The sequence below is a fragment of the Sparus aurata genome, chromosome 11, assembly GCF_900880675.1.
Source record: "Sparus aurata chromosome 11, fSpaAur1.1, whole genome shotgun sequence".
NCBI classification, from domain to species: domain Eukaryota; kingdom Metazoa; phylum Chordata; class Actinopteri; order Spariformes; family Sparidae; genus Sparus; species Sparus aurata.
This window is the reverse complement of record NC_044197.1, coordinates 13,632,982-13,654,629: the sequence shown is the minus strand read 5'-3', so window position 1 is coordinate 13,654,629 and position 21,648 is coordinate 13,632,982. Positions and strand designations below refer to the sequence as shown.

At 43.9% G+C, this 21,648-nt stretch overlaps 1 protein-coding gene across 1 annotated transcript in view; it reads right to left on the bottom strand.

Annotated features, from left to right (window-relative positions):
* cpamd8 (C3 and PZP like alpha-2-macroglobulin domain containing 8) overlaps nt 1–21,395 on the bottom strand; it is a 46,583-nt gene extending 25,188 nt beyond the window's left edge. Inside the window, exons 1-27 of the mRNA XM_030433310.1 lie at nt 20,617–21,395; nt 18,678–18,829; nt 18,180–18,202; nt 17,414–17,579; nt 16,976–17,028; nt 16,527–16,544; nt 15,437–15,491; nt 15,135–15,248; nt 14,624–14,708; nt 14,416–14,524; nt 13,943–14,170; nt 13,625–13,795; nt 13,408–13,536; nt 13,115–13,313; nt 12,174–12,349; nt 10,888–11,037; nt 10,158–10,319; nt 9,884–10,026; nt 8,842–8,904; nt 7,687–7,918; nt 5,783–5,936; nt 2,923–3,053; nt 2,766–2,817; nt 2,347–2,645; nt 1,419–1,496; nt 1,176–1,332; nt 856–1,032 (exon numbers count right to left, since the gene is read on the bottom strand). Coding sequence (XP_030289170.1) covers nt 856–1,032; nt 1,176–1,332; nt 1,419–1,496; nt 2,347–2,645; nt 2,766–2,817; nt 2,923–3,053; nt 5,783–5,936; nt 7,687–7,918; nt 8,842–8,904; nt 9,884–10,026; nt 10,158–10,319; nt 10,888–11,037; nt 12,174–12,349; nt 13,115–13,313; nt 13,408–13,536; nt 13,625–13,795; nt 13,943–14,170; nt 14,416–14,524; nt 14,624–14,708; nt 15,135–15,248; nt 15,437–15,491; nt 16,527–16,544; nt 16,976–17,028; nt 17,414–17,579; nt 18,180–18,202; nt 18,678–18,829; nt 20,617–20,702 — 3,562 coding nt within the window. The 5' untranslated portion in view covers nt 20,703–21,395. The remainder of the gene's footprint in view (nt 1–855; nt 1,033–1,175; nt 1,333–1,418; nt 1,497–2,346; nt 2,646–2,765; nt 2,818–2,922; nt 3,054–5,782; nt 5,937–7,686; nt 7,919–8,841; nt 8,905–9,883; nt 10,027–10,157; nt 10,320–10,887; nt 11,038–12,173; nt 12,350–13,114; nt 13,314–13,407; nt 13,537–13,624; nt 13,796–13,942; nt 14,171–14,415; nt 14,525–14,623; nt 14,709–15,134; nt 15,249–15,436; nt 15,492–16,526; nt 16,545–16,975; nt 17,029–17,413; nt 17,580–18,179; nt 18,203–18,677; nt 18,830–20,616) is intronic.
* Nucleotides 21,396–21,648: the final 253 nt, after the last annotated feature.

Genomic DNA, 21,648 nt, shown 5'->3' with positions numbered 1-21,648 from the left:
ACCACACCACCAGCACACCTGGGACCCTCGCAAGTTAAAATGAACGCCAGTCAAATTCATAACTAAACCAGAGCTACATGAACAAATGTCAACAACTGCAGCTAACAGTTAGCTGAGCGGGCTTGCTGGTAGCCAGCAACATTTCTGTACAGTGTACAGGAATCAGCGCTCCTAGTAAGGCAGAAGTAGTAGACCCTCATCGAGCACACTCCTGTAACCAATCATGAGGTTAGGACCTCCTACCTCCTCATTTACATATGGACACAGAAATACAGAAATAAATATATGTAGGTGAACAGAAATACAGAAATACAGAAATAAATAAATGTAGGTGAACAGAAATACAGAAATAAATAAATGTAGGTGAACAGAAATGTATAAATAAATAAAAAGCATTTATTCTTTTATTTATACTTTATTTATTTATACATTTATTTCAGCATTTATTTATTTATTCATTTATTTATGCATGTATTTATTTATGCATGTATTTATTTATGCATTTATTTATTTATACATTTATTTCAGCATTTATTTATTTATTTATGTATTTATTTATGCATTTATTTATTTATTTATACTTATGTCAGGTTTGGTCCTCCATACACACACACACAATTGTTTTTGTTTCTTTTTCTGTGACGTAGCAAAGACAGACTCAGACTCAATTTCGTTTTGCAACCGTGGCACTGTTAAATGTTAAAGAATAAATATAACCTTGTCACCTTAAAGTATTTCCCTTTTTTAAAAAGTTTTTAAAGCGCCACCTTGGTCATTTTAAAGGATTCAAAAATTTGGTCTCAGGATGCAAAATGTCATGAAAACCAGAATGTGGTTGGGCTGCTGTTTCTTTACCTTGCAGCAAGTAGTCAGTTGCTTCATTCTCGACCTCAGGGCTGAGCTGCCTGGTCTTCTGCAGGTACTTCAGAACAAAGACGTTGGGGGCAAAGTGGATCATGTTCTGCTCCCCACATCCAAAGGGCAGCCGCAGCAGCTTGTCCAGGTTATTAAGAGTTGGCCCCATCACATCACCTGATATAGGTTCACACACACACACACACACACACACACACACAGAATATTCCATCACATTGTGAAACATATTTCTTTGTTCCTTTCAAATACATAAACTTCACTGAGCTAAAGCTTTAAACATGCATGAGAAAAGGGTTTACCAATCATATATGCAGTGGCCCTCTCAGATCCAGGCACCATGTTGTGCGGGACCCCCAGAGTGAAGGCCTCATTGTGGTTCTCATCAGAGTCTTCCTTCCTCCAGATCTTAAACTCCCCAACTGAGCCCCAGCCTGTTGAGAAGCCTATGTGACGCACCTGGGTGAACAAACACATTATTTTTCAAATGCTCTCAGATGATACCTCACTGCAGCGAGCATATAAGTGCCATAAAAAAGTCAAACCTGTCCAGGGAATTGCCCATTGCCAACTACCCAGTGGAGGATCACTGACTCATTGGATGGATGTAAACCATGGCCAACCTGGAGAGAATAATTCAAAAAGAGGCTGGATAGAAACACTTTAAGGAACACAATAACCCCTGTAATCATAACCCATCTGTTGTACTGCATTTGTTCATGTTCTTTGTTCTTAGTACAACTGCTCCCTGCACACACACAAATAGAATAGTATGCAAATCACAGTCAACAAGAAAACATCACAAATTCACTGAACCCATTTTAGAAAGTAACTTTTTTTGGTCTCCCTCACACAGAGCACTAACAAAGTCCTTCTGCCAAGTGTCGGTGATGCCAGTGTGATTCACTCACCTCCCCCACACACACACAAACACACAAACAGACCCACATCGAGCACATTTCCTCTCTGTGACTACAGTTTCATTGCGTGATCACAATAAACCAAAGCCCACGCAACTCCGAGCCCCACAGCCCAGCAGCCCAAAATGCCATCACCCCACTCACCCCCCCCAACAAAATAAATGAAACTTTTAGTCCCGTTACATGCAGCCTTTTAACTGCTGCCTATGGTGAACTGTGCTGGGACTGGGGAGCAGTGTGCCAGCCAGAGAGTGCCATGCGAGCACCAGGCCATGGATCACTGAGCGTCCTCGGTGACATCAGCCCGTTAAGCGTGACCTTACGGGAAGGCACGCTAGTAAAAGTGGCGCCAGTCCTCGTAACACACAGACCCCATGGCCTGCTGAGTCTTTTTTCACTCTCTTGTCTTTGTGTCGGGAGCATCCACTTATGATCCAAACACAAATCTGACTCACTAAACTGACACATCCATCTGACCACTGTTGCATATCAGAAGCATTAAACGTTGTCTTGATTTATATTATTTTCCTTTAAAATTCCTTTATCTCCTCACCTGCACCACGCCTCCCTTCCAACTGATCCAGAAGCTGCGGAACTCGTCCCAGGAGAGGATACCTGGCGTGGCAGCACTGACCAGGGGCTCGCCCATCTTGCCCAAGGAGATCCAGGAACGAGTGTTTTGCCTACCCCCGAGTACGATCTCTAGCATCTCTGCAGTGTCATGAGGGCTGGCAGAGAGGGTGAAGTGGGCGTCGTTGTGGGTCTTGACCGCCACCTGGAACTGGTACATCCTGGCCGGCTTCTTCACATACTGATACTCGTACTTGTTAGGGGTGGAAATGTGGATTCTCTCTGGGAATAGAAATATTTAATATATTGAGGACAGTTTTTTTTGTGAAAGTGACAGAAGGGGATACAGTAGGAATCAATCTCCCTTTGGAAAAATTGTTAAAAATTGATACCCGCACTGACCATTGGGACAGAAGAAGACGCTGTATGTGTATTCTCTGGGCAGGCCTTCTGGCTACAGGAGAGTAACAGGAAAAGAAACAGAGCTGGATTATCTCAACAGACCTAATGTTGACTCAGAACAAAATATAAAGCAAGTCTTCTTTATCAGCTCTCTTACCTCAACCTGGACAGTCCTGCGGACATAGTCCAGACCAATTGGGGTCCTTCTTTCGTCCACGTCGTTGCCTGATTTGCCTGTATGGAGTCCATCTGAACAGCAGCTTGGTTCGCTGTAGGCAATAGCACGGGCTATTGGGGCAAAGGAGAACAGAATTAGCTTTCCATCTGTGAATTACCTCACGGCACATTATCAGCCACCTAGGGTTTTGCCCAAGCCAGATGCAACTGGACGATACTGTTTTGAACTTTGCCAATCTTGACGTTGAGGTTAATCCTTTTGAAGTATTTATACATAACTCTTTATGAGGAGAACTAAAAGAAAATATATCAATCAGATCAAGATTGGCAAATTGTCAAGGGCTGTGGGGAAAACCTCTCCACAGAACACCACATCTCTAATGTCAACTGTGGACATCAACATACGTTGCACAGGACAAACATGTCTGTAAGAGGACTCCAAGTTCTCTTGCTCGAGGAACACGTTGTAAATGTGGCCCTGTGCCAGTGTCGTCTCTTTGTGTGTGTGTACTGAGAGGGAAACACAAGGGGCCAGGGGACTAGGAGTGGGGCCATGGGGGGCCCATTGACCGCCAGTGACCTGCAAACTCATCAACATGCCACTGAGTGTCACAGCACAGCTCTGGTTGCTCCCCCACTGCTGGCCTGCTTTGTTCTCACATGCGCTCTGGAGGGGACTGTTTGTAACTGTGGGTGGGTGACCAGATCACACACAGCTCAGTTCCCTGGCCAGCAGAGCTCTCCTGAGCCAAAGGCTTGCCTTTTTGTGAGGCATCACACTGAGGGCGCTGACGTCCTCATGCCACTTAAGAACTCAAATAACACCATTTCCATGATCCAGCACAATCTAATCTGTATTGTTTACATGAGCATTAAAACTCTGGGGCGTGCCTTCAAAACAAAGGCTGAGCTGCCCTCCTTTCTGCTCATGTGACAGGGTCTGTGGAACATAAAAGAGTCATTTAAGATTACTTATTATCTTGGTAACACTTGTTAAACATTAACTAGTTGGTTATTATCATGTATGTTGGCTTTTATTTAGTCATTATGAAGCGCTTACCAATGGTTTATACTGCAAGACCATATTCTACAAGTACTCAGCCAAACATAGAGTTTTCCTTCAATAACCTCCTAATTGCTGTTTATTGATATTAAGTAAAGAAGTTGTTGTACATGATTTATATCACTATGCTTTGCACAGTACGGGTCTTTTAAGGTAATAATACCACAACAATAGTCAATCATTCTCCCTTAATATATAGGAGCTACTCTTATGTAACAAAACATAAACTGAGTTGAGATGAGAAGAGTTGAGAAGTTTTTCTACCATAAAATATGTTCCCAATTTCAATCTTAATGTTGATTAATAGCAGTTAATGAATAGTAGTTGTACTATGTTGCCATGCAGAATAAGATTAACATTAAGTGCTTTTTAATGACTAAAAATGCTATCAATATGCTAATAAGCAACACGTTAATGGTTAATATATGTATCCTAATATAAAGCGTTACAAATGTCTTTACTTAAATATGAAGTTGCTTTGTTGCTATATGTGTTACAGTATCACAACTGCTCATTTTGTATGTATTATACTGACCCATATTGAAAATTAATTAAAATTAATTTCTCAAGTTTTGCAAGTGTGAATGTCTTAAATCTGTCCAGCTTACCTGAATTTGCAATATAATGAGTTCACATGGCAGCCATATTCCTCCGTGCTGAGGGTGGTAAGCTCGAATGCTGGGATAACTTTATGCTGCTCGGTTCTAGCTTGCTAGGCGTATAAACATAGGGCTTCTGACAAACTGTTATCATTTCACCACTTCCTGATTGACCAGCAACTGAAAAGATGATAGACAGTGGAAATCTGGAGGGACATCAGGCCATATTTCAAGGTAAAACAGCATATAGACGTAGCTAACGTTAGCGTAGAACCACCTGCTAGCTAGCGTTTCCGTTTAACTACATCTTGTGCAGTTTTCTCCCAGGCTTAAATAAATGTCCAAGATGTGTGTTGATATTTTAGAATGAATTTTAGCTATTCCTATCGTATTGTGTAACACTATCAAATGGGAATGTCAGTTAGAAAGTGGTTGAATGCTCATGTTAGCTGTTGTCTAACGAAAGCTAATGGATAATCAAATATATTGTTTCACCATGAAATATATCTCGATATCCCTCCGGATTTTCAATGTCTACTGTCAATCAGGAAGTAGTGAAATGATAATTTGTCAGCCTGCCTACGTTTGTATGAGTTTCAACCTGGAACACAGCAGTACGACACTTGAGCTTCCCAGCCTGAGCCTAAAGTCAGAGGAAAATGGCTGCCTATGGCTAAGGTAATATTAAAACCCTATAATGGGAGAAAAATCTACGAGGCTCCACAGCAAAAGATTTCGTACGTGCCCTGTATAAAGGTTAGGAAACCAGGCCCAATAATGTATGGATGAGGGCACACTGACCTCTTGATCTATGAGTTTATATTTTGCATGGTCTTTGCAGACTTAGCAGTTCGAAGCAGCTGTAGATGTGCTTACAAAACAGATCTTTGACAAACCAAGGCTGTTGCTCATGTAAACTCATAGGATGGCCTCTGACCTTTCAGCTGTAGCAGACTGACTGTCTCCCACCTTTCTGAGCTGATATAACCTGAAACTAGTGAAGGTTCAAGAGGAATTGACTTAGCGTGACACTGTGCACACAGTCCTGTTGTTCCTCCTTGATCAAGTTTGTATGAAACTACTTTAACTTTAAGTCATCGGTGTCTCTTGAGTTTTCTTCAACTTGAGCCGAAATTCCACAACACCCACAAGTTTTTCTTTGGGTTATTCCACAGTACCTGTGATGTTTGCTGACCCCAGTTCGGTGAAAGACAACACGATGGATGTTGGTGTAGCCTCTCCAGGAGCAACACACTTCTTCCTGGTAAGGTGGTGCTTTCCAGGGTGGCCGACAAACTTGATGCCTTTCGGAACGGAGACTTTAACATGAACCTGTGAGGGGCGAGGAGCGGAGAGAGAAAGGGGACAAATCATAGGCAATTGATCTTCTCTGACAGGCCACAATGACATCATTTCTGCCGGCACGCCCCTCCCTCTTATAGCGTGTTCTCCTCAAAGCTCCGAAAGCGAGGGAGAATTTTTTTAAATCACATTGTGAATTTTCCATGCCGACTGACTCATGCTTCTCGAGCTCCCCTAAGGATTACGTTCCACTCATCGTCCAATTTTCTCAGAGGGTTCAGTAATGGAGATCTTTTTAACTGTTCTTTCTCCAGACGCCACGAGTCGTAAATAACCGAGCAGAAAATATAGGAATCACATGTTGCCGGGGTGGACATCAAAGGAAGGGCTACACTGGTTTGCATATTCACCTAACATGACATCAGGGCAGAACACGCACAGGCCATTTAACGGGCTCATCTGCAAACATCATGATGTCACCGGTGTGGAGCGCAGGATGGACTCGTTTAAGGCCAACACAGAGCTTAGAGAGCTATTCAAAGTGAGCACTATAACATACTTCTGGGCTAATCTCATATCCACACATTACAAACCTGTGCTTCCTTTGGCCACATTTCCAATCCCTCAGTACCCCAGGGCCTACCTGCCCGATGTTATTCCAGAAACAAGCCTTGTTTATCACATATTGTTTTGACATCAGACCAGTCCTTGGAAAAAAAAAACCCAACTTTAAGGAACAAAACAGGGGTCTGTATATTTTGAACACCTGTGAAGCACATCATGTTTGTTATATTGGGGCTGTATAAAACATTGGATTTGACTTTCCTACATTCCAGCCTGTGTTATCTACTCATGTCAACATACTATGAAATCCAACTTACTGAGGCTTTGTTTGTTTGGCAGGTTGGCCCTTTTTGAGTAGTTTTCACATGATTTGTCTTGTCTGGTGCACATGAAGTCACCAGCAACTTCTCTTCGCTTGAGAGGAAGGGGTATGTTAAATTTAAGACTTTTAAAGACCTTTTTTTCAATCCACATATAAAGCATTTTGATACCTATTTTGGGGCGAGTTGTCCACTAATCCACTGTGCAACATGTCGAAGTGAGCAAGATATGAAACCCCAAATTGCTCCTGATGGCTGTTCCATTGCTGTATGGGAGTGTATGTAATATTGTGTTGTATCGTGGGGTGCTTTGGTTCGAAGGTGTATGATCCATCTGTGTATGAACATGTGTAATCTGAGATCAATTAAGGTAAATGGGATCCTAGTAGAGAAGTCCTGAATAGCGAAGTGAAAACAAGAATTTAGACAGATTAACCCGAGCAACATGTCAGTAAATCATAAACGCGGGAGAGAAAACAATTTAGGTCAGACCTGGATCATTACAGCTTTTTTGTCTTTTAGAATTTTTGCTTCTCAGGGCTTCCGTACAGCATCATTTTGCATCTTAACAATACTGAACAATACAGTAGGCGCTTGCTCTTGGCCCGTGGTCCATTATTAAGTTTCAGTTTTGGCCCTCTAAGGGAAAAAAGTTTGGGAACTTCTGACCTAAAAAGATTAATTATTAAATTCTGTTTGTTTCAGTTTTTCCGAGCAGTATATAACATCAGTATTAGTATGATATTATAACGAGATGATCATTCAATTAATTATGCAGCCTTAGACGAAATAAAGACTGTAAAGTCTGTGCTGTGTGAAGACAGCTGCTGTTTAATGTGCATATGCTGCACTGTTACTTGTGCCTGCTCCATCTGCCCTCTCATTCATCACCTTACCTCAGCGCATGTTGGCAGGTAGTTGTAGACGGTGAGGGGAACTTTGGTCTGCTCCCCTCTGATTAGGCTGTAGGGCAACGTGAAGTCGACAAAGAAGGGCTTGAAGGTACGAAGCTCAGCTCTCTTCGCCAAGCCCAGCCCCTTGTCCTGTGACAGGCTGACAGCTTCTGTCACCCATGTGGTGATCGAGTCCGGCACGTCCAGTCTCAGCTCAGCCTCCCCGGTTTCAGAGCTGAAAGCATGTCGAGATATGACTTTAAACGTAATTGCGCAGCGTAGTAAAAGACAGATTTTAGCATCCTTTTCATGTTTTATGTAAGTTACAGCTGTGTCAACACCAACACCTGCACCAAAGTTACTACAGCAAACACTCTGAACTGGATAGTTGTGAGGTACAGTCAGGTGTTGACCCGATCTGTTTGTCTGAATGAAATGGGCTGAGATCATTACTGGCAACACATATTTAAAGTTGGTCTTGGCAAACTGTCACAGGTCATAATAAACTTGGAAACCTGCATGAACACCCTTCCTTTTGATCAAAGTTGCCCAAACTTCATTTTAATAGACTTTTAAGGGGAAATCAGAGCTTTGGACTTCACAGGAAATTAGGCAGAGCTGAAGTCCCATCCAAAGGAATCAAGCATATGGAAATCTATGGGCATTTCATTTGTATTGGCTGAAAATTACTGGAAGGAGCTGTTGAGAAAGTGACAGTCTGTTCCAAGATTGCCCAATTTAAACAAGGCACATTCACACCCAACGGAGGGAAATGCTGGACGCTGCTCGGCACGACGCGCACCTTTCCTTCCCAGCACCCCTTTCTTATCCTTAAGTCCCATCTTCTTTTTCTCCTACAGACCTATATCATCTTCTCCTCACACCTCACTGTCTGTCCCTGTTCTGTCCTACTCTTATAAACTCATCCACGCTATGAATGTGTCTCCTTTTGTTTTTTTTGGTTTTTGCTCCTCTCTTCTCCATTTCTCTGCTCCCCTCCACGCTTTAGATTGTGACTAAATCCCATGGGAGTACAGACAGTCAGCTGCACCTGATATATCTAGACACAGGCATGTAACACAAACACACACACACACACACACACACACACACACACACCCACACACAAGTGAAATATTTATATAAAGATTTAAATACCTGACGTTGAGGCAGTGCCACACCCAAGTCTCTGGGAAAAATGTTCGCCTCCTCTTCTCTGCTCTGCAAACAAAACACAGGCTGACATCAATAAAAGGCTTCAGCTGCTCACAATAAAACAATACCATAATTGGAGAATGTATCCTCCTCCTGACATCCTCCGAGTCACGTCATGTGTTTAATGTTCATCGCTAGAATGAGAAGTATTGGACAAACTAACAATATTAATTTACTTTGTCATGTTTTTCCCGGCTTGTCTATTACTCATCTGGAGACCTTGCTCAACCCATGCACGACACAGTGTGCATCACCAGAATCATTGCTCTCACATGGGTCTTCTTTCAAAGGAACTGCATGTTTATCTGTGCTTGACCGGGTCACGGTATCAATAACACATCGATAACTCCCGACATCCAGCAAAAGGAAGAGTCGAGTAAATGGCGGGGTAACTGGTAAGGATGGTTAGAGGGACCGCTCTAAAACGTAAAGCTTCGTCCTAACGGGGAGAAGATATAGTTTTAAACTATGAAGGCTGGGTTACACCAACAAGGATTCATTAAATCATGGTTCAAAGGTGTACTATGTAGTTCTTGGAAGAAATGTAATCCTAATTGATTGACTTTCATGCTTAAACAAATAAACGCAATTCCACTGCCTGCAAAACTGTCAGCAGAGTGAAAAGTTAGAGCTTCTCTGTCGACATCATGAGAGATAGGATGACTCACCTTTTAGCTAGGATATCAGAATGTTGTACTCCCTAATTTCGGTATCTGCGTGAGCCCAAACATCGGTCGTGCTCGAGCTTTTTAATGGGGTTTGCTTACGTTAGTTTTGCTAAACTCTGATTCAAAAGAATCCCAGATTAAATTAATATTTGTTGTGAAACCCCGCTCTGAATGCCATTATGTTCAGCTGACTCTGGCGACACTTAGATTAGATTTAGACTTCGATTTTTTTTTATATGTTATGAAGACAGTTGGAACAGGACAATACTTGAATAGGACTCAACATGTCTTTGACCTCTCGACAGTGGGTCCTTTACCTGGTCGTGGGTCGAGAGTGCATGGCGGCCACTAAGGTGGAGGTGTGCGGCTGGAAGGCGGGAACGGCCTCGTCTGTGTACATGCCTCCAGTCTGCCGGTGGTTTAAACTCACCATATCTGTCATCACAACCAGCCCTGTTTCCTGAGTTAAACATACAGAGAAAATAAAAACAAACACACGCATTAAAGATTACTGTCTGTTTTTTGCTTTTTGTTTTTTATTTCTCCCCTGTACAATCGCTGTGTGCTCCTTGACTACATGTGTGTTCTCACTGTGAAGGCAAAGCGTGCGTCCTTGGTGATATCCCAGTGCCACGGGAACACAGAGGACCGCCTGCGTCTCTTTGACGACAGCCCCGGCCACCAGAAGTGTCCGTCATCTTTGGGAATGCCGAAAGCGTCCGAAACGTCAAAATCTGCCAGCTCTTTAAACACCTGCGCAGAGGAAACACACTGATGTTACTTTTTTAGGCTTTATCCCGATAGACAATGACATTTTTTGATAAATTATATTTGTAAAGTGGGTAAAGGCAAGTATGAGGACAACACTCCGGTATGTTCACAAATGAGATGACGCGTAATGTAATACAGCCTTTAAAACCAGGAAAGACTACACTTGTGCCATACCATCACATAACGATGTTCAAAATCTAAGATGATGTACAGTCTTATGTCACAATAACGATATATTATTAATATATTGCTGTGCCACACAGACACAATTACACACATAAATGCAGCTTTAAGTTCTCTGGATCTTGTGAAGTAAGAAAAGGCTGTTTGAGTTAGGTTAAAGTCCAAAGCAGTGGCTCTTCACTTTAGATTCCCTTCTCTTACATCTATATTCCATGTCAAATAAATATGTTTATATTTCTTTAGACTAAGCAAAGTAATAGTGGCATGAGACAAATAGAGATGAAAGGAAACGACATCACTTGAATGCCTGATGTTATTTTTACAACAGACGGTGAATGAAAAATATCACAGTAAACTCAGGACCAACCTTGTCTGGACTGAGCTGGAAGTCGGGCTTTAACAGATAAAGGCTCTTATCGACAGTGGCCACACACACACAGGAGCCTTTTTCTCCACGGACGTGCAGGGTCACGGGGTCCCCTGGCATGGACTCATTAGCTGACAGAGAAACAGACACCTGCGAAAACCAACCGACACATTTCAACAGCCATAAAATGAGCACGTCTGTGTTCTTTCTATGGACCAGAATGCATTTGTACAACAAGCTCTTTAGACATACCGTAAATATTGTGCGTTAAAGCTTAACAAATATTAGGCAGAAGAGATGCAGCTGACCATTTTTTTGTAAGTGATTCATCTGCTGATTTTAGTTTAGATTTGCTGGGAAATCGCTGAGTCTGTAATATGACAGAAAAGTGAGTAAAATGTCTTCTACTAACAATTACAAAACCCATACAATACAAAGGTGCAAAGCAAATCGTAAGTTGTTCTCGAGTCCTTTTTTCCGTCGATGTATAAATCAGTGAATTGAGTAAATGTTTCGGCACTAGTTGGCAGTGTTGCCTGACAGTTCCTCTGTAGCAGCGTCTGTATCACATACAGTAGAACATCAATCCTGACGTGTTAAGGCGGTCAGATGTGGTGGGAAACGCGAGGACAGAGTGGAAAAGTACAGGCCTTGATAGGAGGAGGGATGGTGAGAGTCGGTCATAAACTTTCACACATCAAAAACAATTTTTTCGACAGTGCGCAGTCACAAATTAGCCCAGTTAATCGGTTCCGCTGCCCTCCTTTCACCACTCTGTAACCTGTCATCCTCTCCTGTCACGACCCCACTCATCTGCCTGCGGCCTGCGTGGCCTCTGTCTAGTCATGCCCTCGCAACCCCCTCCTCCGACACACACGCACATAGAGTGTTGTAATGGCATACCAGGGAGCTGTAAATACTTCAGGGAGTTAACTCCACCTAATGCAGGCAGGAACTGGGGAGCTCTCTCAGGCCAACACAGCTGTTTGTTTACAGACGTTACACTGTGGACAGAGCTGGTGCATGGATACTCGGGCTCAGCTCCAAAACGTATACACAGACCGCTCTGTGTTTGTCACACATTTTTATTAATCATTACATATTAAAAACTATTTTTATTATTACTAATTACATATACAACGTCAATGTTTGGGCAAGAAACAGACTCTCGCATAAGTTTAATGTGTGTTGATAAAGGGTGTTTACATGTAAAAGCACTTCTGTATGGAGAAAACCAATGAGCAGGAATACGGCTTTGCGCTACTTATTTACATGACGGGGCAAACCTGGTTTTCAAAGTCGGGCTGGATAGGGATTTGCAGACTGTCGGTGACACCTTCGCCGTTGTCCCTCACATAGTACACCAGCAGACGGCTGAGGGGTGCCATGCTGTGGCTGACTGGGAAACGTAGGTAGGAGACGCAGCTGTCCATCTCGGCCTGGGCGGAGGAGCCTGCAGCACCTGGCAGGGACACGGCAAAGTGGGTCGATTCAGTGTTAAAGAAGCTTTTCTGATGAAGCGATGTTGGAGACATCTGCAATAAAGATGCTGGGACGCTGTGTCATACTCATTTAGAAGAACAGGGAATGTTCAGGGAATAGGGACATGATGCTGGGAACAGGCCTGTCACCATGGTCACGTTATCAATTTAACATACTTGTTTGTTTACGAAATAATGTTACCAAGACTTTAGCTCACATAATCCAGACTAAACAGCAGGCTTGTATCTGCCATTGTAAGACATGGGTTCAGCACTTCAGTGTTTGTTCTTTTTTTTTATTATTGTTCTGGTTGGCTTGTTTTTTGCTTTTTAGATTCAACTTGAGTGCTGTCACGATAAGTACTCTGTCTGACAACTCACTTTCATACTGTTTTACTTTGTTTATATTTGGCAGACCCTGCCTCCTTTCTAGCTTCAAACAGTGCACCCATAAGTTGCATCTTGTGCAGAATTGCTTTAAGTAATTCATTGATTATTTATAATGACATAACTATCCAATAATGCTGATTTACCTATACATTTACCATTTATTAATAATGGTTAGTGTTAACCTTCATGGCATATGATAGTCTTAATATGACAAAACTGTTTTATATACTGTTTATTGCAATTATTTATCAGACAATATATTATCCAACAAAAGGACTGAAGTACACTCTGTCTATAGGTTTTTCTGTTCATCCCTAATCTATTAAAATTAAATCAGGGGGTAAAAACATACTTACCCGAGGCAGAGGGAGGCAGGTTGGTAGTGTGGATGTTCTTGTCAAAGGTGACTGTTGCCCTTTTTCCTCTGTGTGATGCTGTCAGGTTAGCTGATTGTTGGCCTGACTGGATGATGTTCCCCCTGGATGTCACCTCGTAGTGCAGGGTGAAGTTACATGGGCAGGTGGATTTGAGAGCGACTTCTGCTTCTTGGCCAACCTACATACACATGGAGGGATGACATCATGCTGACATTATGCCGGTTACTGAGGACACTGTGATCGTCCAAAATGGAACTTTGGGCAGCGCTTACCTTGAGTGGGGTGCTGGGGCTCTGAATCTGGATATGACACCTACTGGGGGAGTACCAGCTGCTGATAGACAGGTAGCTGGGCAGGTACTGGTCTCCTACTGTCTTGCCGTCAATGGATGTCACCTTGGTCTATGTCGTACAAAAAAATAAAATGTTTTAAGTTCGCATCAGATTTGCCTGAAAGGACCTTCTTGCTCATGCTACTAGAGCCACTGACCTCCAACCAGACATACTGGGCAGCAGTAGGGATGGAGGGGATCTCAAAGGTGGCCTGGCCATCCTTGGAGATCAGTTCGCTGGTGTAGACGTTGTCCTTGGGGGTCAGCTCTGCTTTGACACGCACCCTCACCCCATCAGCTGGACTCCCGTCAGGGTAGGTCACCTCAATCTGCAGAGAGAGGGGTTGACAAACAGCAGATGAGGAAATTACAAAAAGCAGCCCGCAGTGTAAATATGAATGAACAACACCTGTCAGATGATACATGTAACAGCATGTAGTATTACATACAGTATCAACAGCTACATGCTTTCTCACCTTCCCTTTGTATGGGAGACCAGGCTTGAACTGCTTGCGTGTGTCCTTGGAGTACTTGATGTCGATGAGCTGCTTATGGACGGGCGTTGAATCATCAAATGTGGTTTGCCTGCTCCCGTCTACACTTGTCACGGACGCCCAAATGCTCACAGAGCCCCTGAAGTGATCGGCGACGTCCAAGGGCATCATGTCCTTCACACACAGGCTGAAGTTTGCAGAGCCCTTGATCTGAGAGCAGCAGAGGAGAGATCTGGTACTGCGAGCGGGCGGAACATAATTCTAGTGCCGGGGTAGCACCCATAATAATAATTATGCGCAATGTATGTATGATAATGATAGTACTTAGAGATGGTTCAATTCAAATTCAAACAATTCAAATGAGGCAATCAAGCATTTTAGCTCAACACACGCCTTAATCGTCAGCTGCTGAAGTCACACACAGGAGCGCAGCAGCAAGGAATAAACAGACTGACCTCCATGGTTTTAATCACAGGATGGCCCATCTCGTGACGGTAGTAGCCCACTCCGTTCACCGTCATATTCACCGTCAGCTTCCCCGCCACTGGCTTCCCAAAGGTATACCTGTACAACATCGACACGTCAGGCCTCTACAAGGCAGCCCAGGTCAGCGAATGAAGAAGATAAAAGATACTTTTCCACGCTGAATTTCAGGGGACTTACTTGGCCCTGACAGTCGCCTGCTCGCATGAGTTCAGATCACGAACGTACCGCGGCGGATCGATCACCAACTCAAACTTGGGCATCACTGTGAGGAAGGTAATACAACATTACTACCTTTTTCTACTTTTTGGTGGATTTTCTGTCATGTTTGTGCTCCGTATTAGTAGCTTTCTGGTGCATTAAATTATTAACTTGCTCCTCTATTTGTCTCTAAAGCAGCTCAACCAGTCGCAACCCCCTCAAAAAAATCAGGTTGGTCGATGAGTGAGAAAAATAAAATTGATACCGATACCGACATCTTGACTTCAATAACTACAACTTCAGTGAGTTGCACCTCTCGTGATATGCTGGCCCCTATTTGTTTTAAGTATGACAACAACAACAACGGGCCAATTCTCACACAATGCCAATTCTTAACCAGCTTAAATATGAGAATAAAATAAAATAAACGTGATAACGAATATTATCCTGTTGTGCCAAACTCCTTTGTACTGTATGTGCATGGCCTCACCATATTTCTGGACTTCAAACGACACGTTATAGGTGTGGCCCTGCGCCTCCACGAAGATAAACCACTCTCCAAACACTGGCTGGTCCGACAGAGGGAAGCTCATGTTCACGACGCCTAAAGGACAGAGAAATGTAGTTTCACCTTTGATGCCTGTCTGCTTGACGTGACTAATATGATACAATCCTGATATGACTATTACAGAAAACCGAATGAATGCAGCAGGCGTATTATAACAGTACATGTGCAACTTTATAAACTCAGTGAAACTGAATTTACAGGCAAATACAGAAGACGTGGCTTACCACAGCAGATGGATTCAAGAGCTTTCCACTGGACCATCCTGGATCCTCGTGGATCCTGAGGGATCAAAGTTCAGAAACCACTGTTAAGATTAAACATTCTACATGTAAAGGGTCAATCCACCAGTCCACAGAGTGTGTTTACGGGTACATGCGGAAAAAAGCTTTGTATGGCTCCAGAAGAAGCTGCATGTGATCTGATAAACTGTCTCCAGTGAAGTTGCATTGTGGGTAGTGTAGGCACCAGGTTTTGAAAAGCAAGATCATGGCCAAAGGATCAAAAGTGATACAGCAGAATCAGAGATATTGCCTCTTTTATTCCACACATTCTTCAAAACCTGGTGCCTACATTGCCCACAATGCAACTCAGCCACCAAATGACATCACTGGAGGCAATTTATCAGATCTACATTTCCACATATGAAGCACAACTCCCCAAGACCTGTAAACACACTTTAATGTGTAAAACTGGTGGAGTTGCCCTTTAAGTTTCAAACTACTGTGTGTTCAAAGGGAATCTCATATACTGCAATTGTTAAGACAGGTCTAACAGTCCTTGAACTGAACTTGACCCAGAGACCTGGCTCCTCGCTCAGACAGCTGTCAAAATACTTTTACAGCTTTTTCCCCAGGTGATTAGTTGGCTGCAGGTAAAAAAAAAAAAAAAAAAAAAAAAGTAGTAAACTAAAAGAGTGTAAGATGTGTGTCTGTGGGCATGTGGGTGGGGAAAGAGCAGCGCAGGGCGAGCTGTGTGCAACACTGATGTGCCTTACATCCACTACAAGTCATGTATGGGCTTCCCTAAGCCTCTTACGAAGAGGTAATTGGGTTGTTTTTGACCTAGAAACGTCTCGAGAACTGCGAGAAGAGAAGAGAAGAGAAGAGAGGAGAGGAGAGGAGAGGAGAAGAGAACAGAAGAGAAGAAGAGAAGAGAAGAGAAGACGTTCCTTTTATGTTGTTTATCCTTCTACTGTTCCAAAGAGCACCCTGTTATCTAGGTGAGCTGCCCTGACTTCTGCTCTGTAATCTCCGACCGGGCTGGGAACTAAAATTGCCACTGTCCCCCTGGGTGGTCCCAGCAGCTTCCACTCACCAAAACATACGCCTCGATCTGCAAAAAAAAATAAAAACATAAAGAAGCACAAGATGTAATGAATCAGACACAGACTGTAAAGCCCAGAGACGATCTTATCTCTCTCTTCCCAGTGCTCCTTCCTTATCCAACAATCATCCATCTGTGAAAGTGAGTATTGCTGTTTTACCAGCGGCGGACCTTTATAGCTGCAAACATCAATAAACCGTCTGTCTGCACAGTTGCACAGTATATTTGGAGCCATTGCTGACATTCCAAAGAGAAATGACTTGAGCCTGGTTTCTGTAAATAGGTAACTGTACATTACTCCTTCTCTCTCCTCCTAATCCCACCAATTAGAGATGGAAAAGTATGTTCATGCCAAATATTATGTCGTTCTGTTGCAGAGGTGACACGGAAGATAGGGGAATGCATCTTTTTATTATTACATGAGATACATTTTGAATTACCTTGTCATTTACCGGCCTCAGGTCAGGGGTGACTGTGTAGACATTGATGAGCACTAAAAGCAGAGAAAGAAACACAGCATTGTTTAACACAGCAGGTTTAATGTGACGTTACGTCACATTAAACCTGATATCTAGTGTTCGAGAAAGATCTTCTCAGATTAATCCATTTCTGGCCAATCAGGGACCAATTTAAAAGAAAACAAAAACGAATTGGACGACTTGAATAAATTGACTGCCTGAATTCCTCTGATGGATTTAAAAATACTGCCGGGATCAAATCACATAATCACAGCAATTATTAACATCTTTGGTTTTCGGCATTTACATCTTTTGGCTCGTCGGTCGCATTTCACGAACCTCAATTCTCTGCATCTCTGTGCAGGGAATGCCGAGAATTGAGGTTTAACTGTTTAACGACCAGGCGCACTATGAGGGAACCTTTATGTTTGGGTTTGTAGACGGGCTTGTCAGTCTGGATGAAGACGGCCGTGCCCTTGCTCTCCACCGTGACGGTGGTGTAGTTGTGGAAGATGTAGCCTCCCTCCATGAGGTGACGGTTCCCCCACACCTTCAGATGTGCCTGGCCTCTTAACCCGGAGGGAACCTAGTGGCAAACATGCAAACACAAAGAGGATCAGTGCTGGATTTGCTGGAAAGAAAATTAGGTCAAACGGGGAAAGGCTTTTTGAAAATGTTGTACACAACTCGAAATCATTCACCTTGATCGTCGGGCTTTCTCAGGGAACAAAAGTTACAGCATGAGAAAAAAGAGCCGCAGGAGGAAGATGCCGAGCTATAACACATCGCGCTACACATGACTGTATTTCACGAGAATGAGGGTGGAGGGTTACAGGGAGGGGAGAAACAGAGGGGAAGATTCGAGTTGTGTACACTAGATTGATCTATTCCAGCCTTCGGGGGCGGCGGACCATACATGCATGTCAACAGCTGTTGCGTATTACATTGAGGGCTGTTACCTTATTCCCAATGAATGAGCAGAGACAGATGTTGCATTACAAATACCGTTAGTGTTGATTTGCATGTTGCCTGAGGAATGTGCACACAGCGGACAAGAGGCTCTCACTACTGTGCAGCTGTCACCGCTAAACAGAAAGCGGCGTGCGCACACTGTAGGAAACAGAATGCAAACAAACACACACACACACACACACACACACACATACACACACAGTCGCAGACTCACCTTCAGTTTGATGGTGCCTTTGTCTGAAACAGAAACAGAGATGCAATAAATGTGATTAGATCTGTATCAACATCTGTATAATGTGGTTAATATCCAGTCAGGGCTGCTACACTTTGGCTGAGTTCGCTCTGGGTTAGCAGGAAATCCAGCTGCAGCCTGTCTCTGTGCCACTGTGAGGTACAGCAAGCACCATCTATTAACAGTGCTGTCAAACAAATCACACACTGTATACACTAAGTGGCTGGCGGGGGCTGGGCCAGGCTGATGCCTCCAATCAAAGGTGATGCCTATGAAAAGCAGGAGCTGGTCAGGAGCTCACAGTGAAGGCGGCAGGATCATCGGCACGTTGTGTGTGTGCTTCAACCTACGTGTGATCTCAACGTCCTTTGAATAAATCCCACAAGAGGGAGGAGGGGGGTGTCTCATAGCTCAACTTGTCAGTGCAGGTAAAGTGATGCACCGCGCCAACGCAACCTTAGCTTCACAATGTGTTCTCACCGAGCACTGAGCCATGGCTGTGGGCGACCGTCTGCCCCTTCACCGACAGCTGCACCTGGACGCGCGTCTCTGCCTTTGCACTGAAGATGGTCACGCTCACGCTCTCCTCCACGCCTGCTCGGAACACGGAGGGTGCTGCGACCAGGTAACCCCTGAGAGGAGAGAGAGAGCAGGTGGGGTGAGATTACACAGGAAAAGTAGAGGTGGCACAGCAGAAGGAGAGGTGGTGGCAGGAGACAAAGTAGAGGTCAAAGGTCAGAGAACAAAGAGACACCAGGAGGACAGAGGACAACATATGGAGTAACATGAAGGAGCATCACTGCTCCGCGATTAGGCGCACTGATACCACTTCTCACTCCCGATCCTGAGGTAGGAGTTGCGCTTCTCCCTGACCCCGTGTGTGCAGGCCCACGCAACAATGTACAAACGGGGGCATTCCACATGGATCTGCGCAGAGAGATCAGGTTTAATTGGCAGTGGTTACCAGGGACACAGCTACCTGTCAGCCAATGAGCTTTCCACTCACTGGGTGGTCCCGGCACCTCTGACAGAACCTTGGCGTCTGTTTTTTGGGGGGAAAAGTAACAACTGAGATTCCACGCAGTCGCTCTGACATTTAATTGAGGGAAGGGGCCTGTCGCTGAGGTCACAGAGCAAAGGTCATTCTTTGATGCTTATCAACAGCGCGGAAAAAGAAGAGCCCCAATTTAAAGTTTCGTAAGGATGAAAGAATATGCCATCTGGCGCAGAAGGCGGCTCCATCTCTCAGGTGTCAAAGATAGAATAATAGGTGCTCGTGTTCTAACTAAAGCAGAAGAGCGATGATGTACCTGGACCAGAACCTGACCCAGTCATCCCGACTCTAATTTCTAAGGCAAACAGGCCGACCCGCTCCCCTGAAAACTGAACCGAAGATCACACAAATTAGGAGTGAGCAAAGCCTTGAGCACAAACCCAATTGCATGCCTGAGAGAAGGATCAGGTGGTTGGCATTACAGTACTACAGCATTACAGCCGGAGGCATCCGCAGTTCCTGAGAGAGAAAGTCATGAGAAAATCCCCTGGAAAATAAGGCTTTCGGGAGAAGGAAGATAATACGAGGAAATTGACTCTGCGCGTTTGATCTAAAGTGAGTTTAACCAGCTCTTGGATGAGCTCGGATCAGGTGGTGGAGACCATGCTTATTTCAGTCACATGGCTCGATGTACTCAAGTTCTCATTGTTTTCACCCCAACTTTCCTCCTCAGCTGAGAGCTGCCCAGTGCCTGATTAGGATTTTTTTTTTTAAACAGTCTTTTAACGGTCAGTTCTTTTTTAAGTCCAGCCACATGATTTGATGCTCTTAGCCTTTTACTTTTCAGTTTGCCCAAATTTCACCCCGAGTGATTTACAACTTAATGATAGACTTAAGCTCTCTTTTGTGAATCAGTTTCTGCTAGTGCTGCTTCCAATCCCTTCCTCCCTGGACAACTCCTCACTATAAAAACACAACTCTTGAGGTCAGGATGAAGCTCTGGAGCAGCTGACGGATTGGCATCACAGAGGCAGGATTTCAATTCAACCTCTTAAAAACCCGGGGAAAATAAAGTAGAAAACCTTTAAATTGACCTCACTAGCATTAGAAAAAAAAAACCTCGCTGACAGTTTGCAGTGCAGGTTATCTCTCAACAAATCACTAACATCAGTGGATGATCAACTCAGTGCGGTGTCATCACCTGTAATGACACATATATTCACACACAATCTGGAAAAAAAAACAGGGTATAAAATATGAATGATGCTTTGCCAGAAAAAAGCTACTTTGCACACAAACTGACTTCAGTGTTTTTAAAATGACCACATTCTCCACAGTGAGCCTCGGAGGTGCTTGCAGTGAGGGTTAAAGCACCTCCACTGCACTGCACTCCAGAGACAACGCATGCAAACTCAGGCTACTTACAGTCTCTCTTGTGCATAAGCCCTGCTCACGTTGCAGATGAACAAAGTCCATGAAAGACTCAAAGCTGTCAGAGACAACCGCAACATTTTGGCCCTCAGTAACCGAGATAATGCTGGATTATCGGCTCCCCTCCTTCCTCCTCCTCCTCCTCCTCCTCGTCTCTCTCTCTCTCCCTCTCTTGAAGGAGGTCGGAATCTCCCAACTCTGATGAAAAAGTTAAATGAATCTTGAACAGTCTTGTGTCTGCAGCCCCCTCTTTAAGTATATCTATCTATCCATTGAAGCTGCTTTGGCGTGGTAGGCTGCGCAGAGCTTCGTCCGGAACCAAAGATCAACTTTTTTTGTAATCATCCCACTTCGTCAAATCCTGTTCCAAGCAAACCGTGTGTGTTTTCTTTTTTTTTTTTTTTTTTTTCTCTTAGAGCCCAGAGTACACGGACAGTCCTCTCCCATGTGCCTTCACCCGCCCCGGTTCCGTTCTCTCATATTTCAGCATTACAAATTGTGAGCGTCCTCCCACTTCAAGCACGCAAATGTCACTGTTAAAGCAATGTTTGACATGGGAGGGAGAAAAAAAAAGGGGGGGAAAAAAAATCTCCTGCAACTTCTCGCTTCTTCCCCGATTGTTTCCTGGTGATTCTCTATCAAGTCGGTGGATCTGTTTTTTTTTTTTTTCCCCTCTCTTCTTTCCGGGAGGCGATCGGCGTCAGCCTGCGCTCCATTCACTTCAATACCTCCTCTCACTCCTGTGCTGCGAGAGCATGACTAACCCCAGTGTGTGTGTGTGTGTGTGTGTAGCCTGCTGCAACTCAGACTTTTTTTTTTTTTTTTAAATGACCTGCACATTTCACATACTTGTGCTTCAGCTGACCTCTCCACATACACATCTACCAGCTACAATCCTTCGGGTCTTAACACAACACACGACCGCCAAACTAAGAATGCACAGGGTCAATTTAATACAAAATAAACACTTTACACAGGATTATCTCAATTTTATACACTTCCTTTTCTTCCTACTTGTTGCAGTGC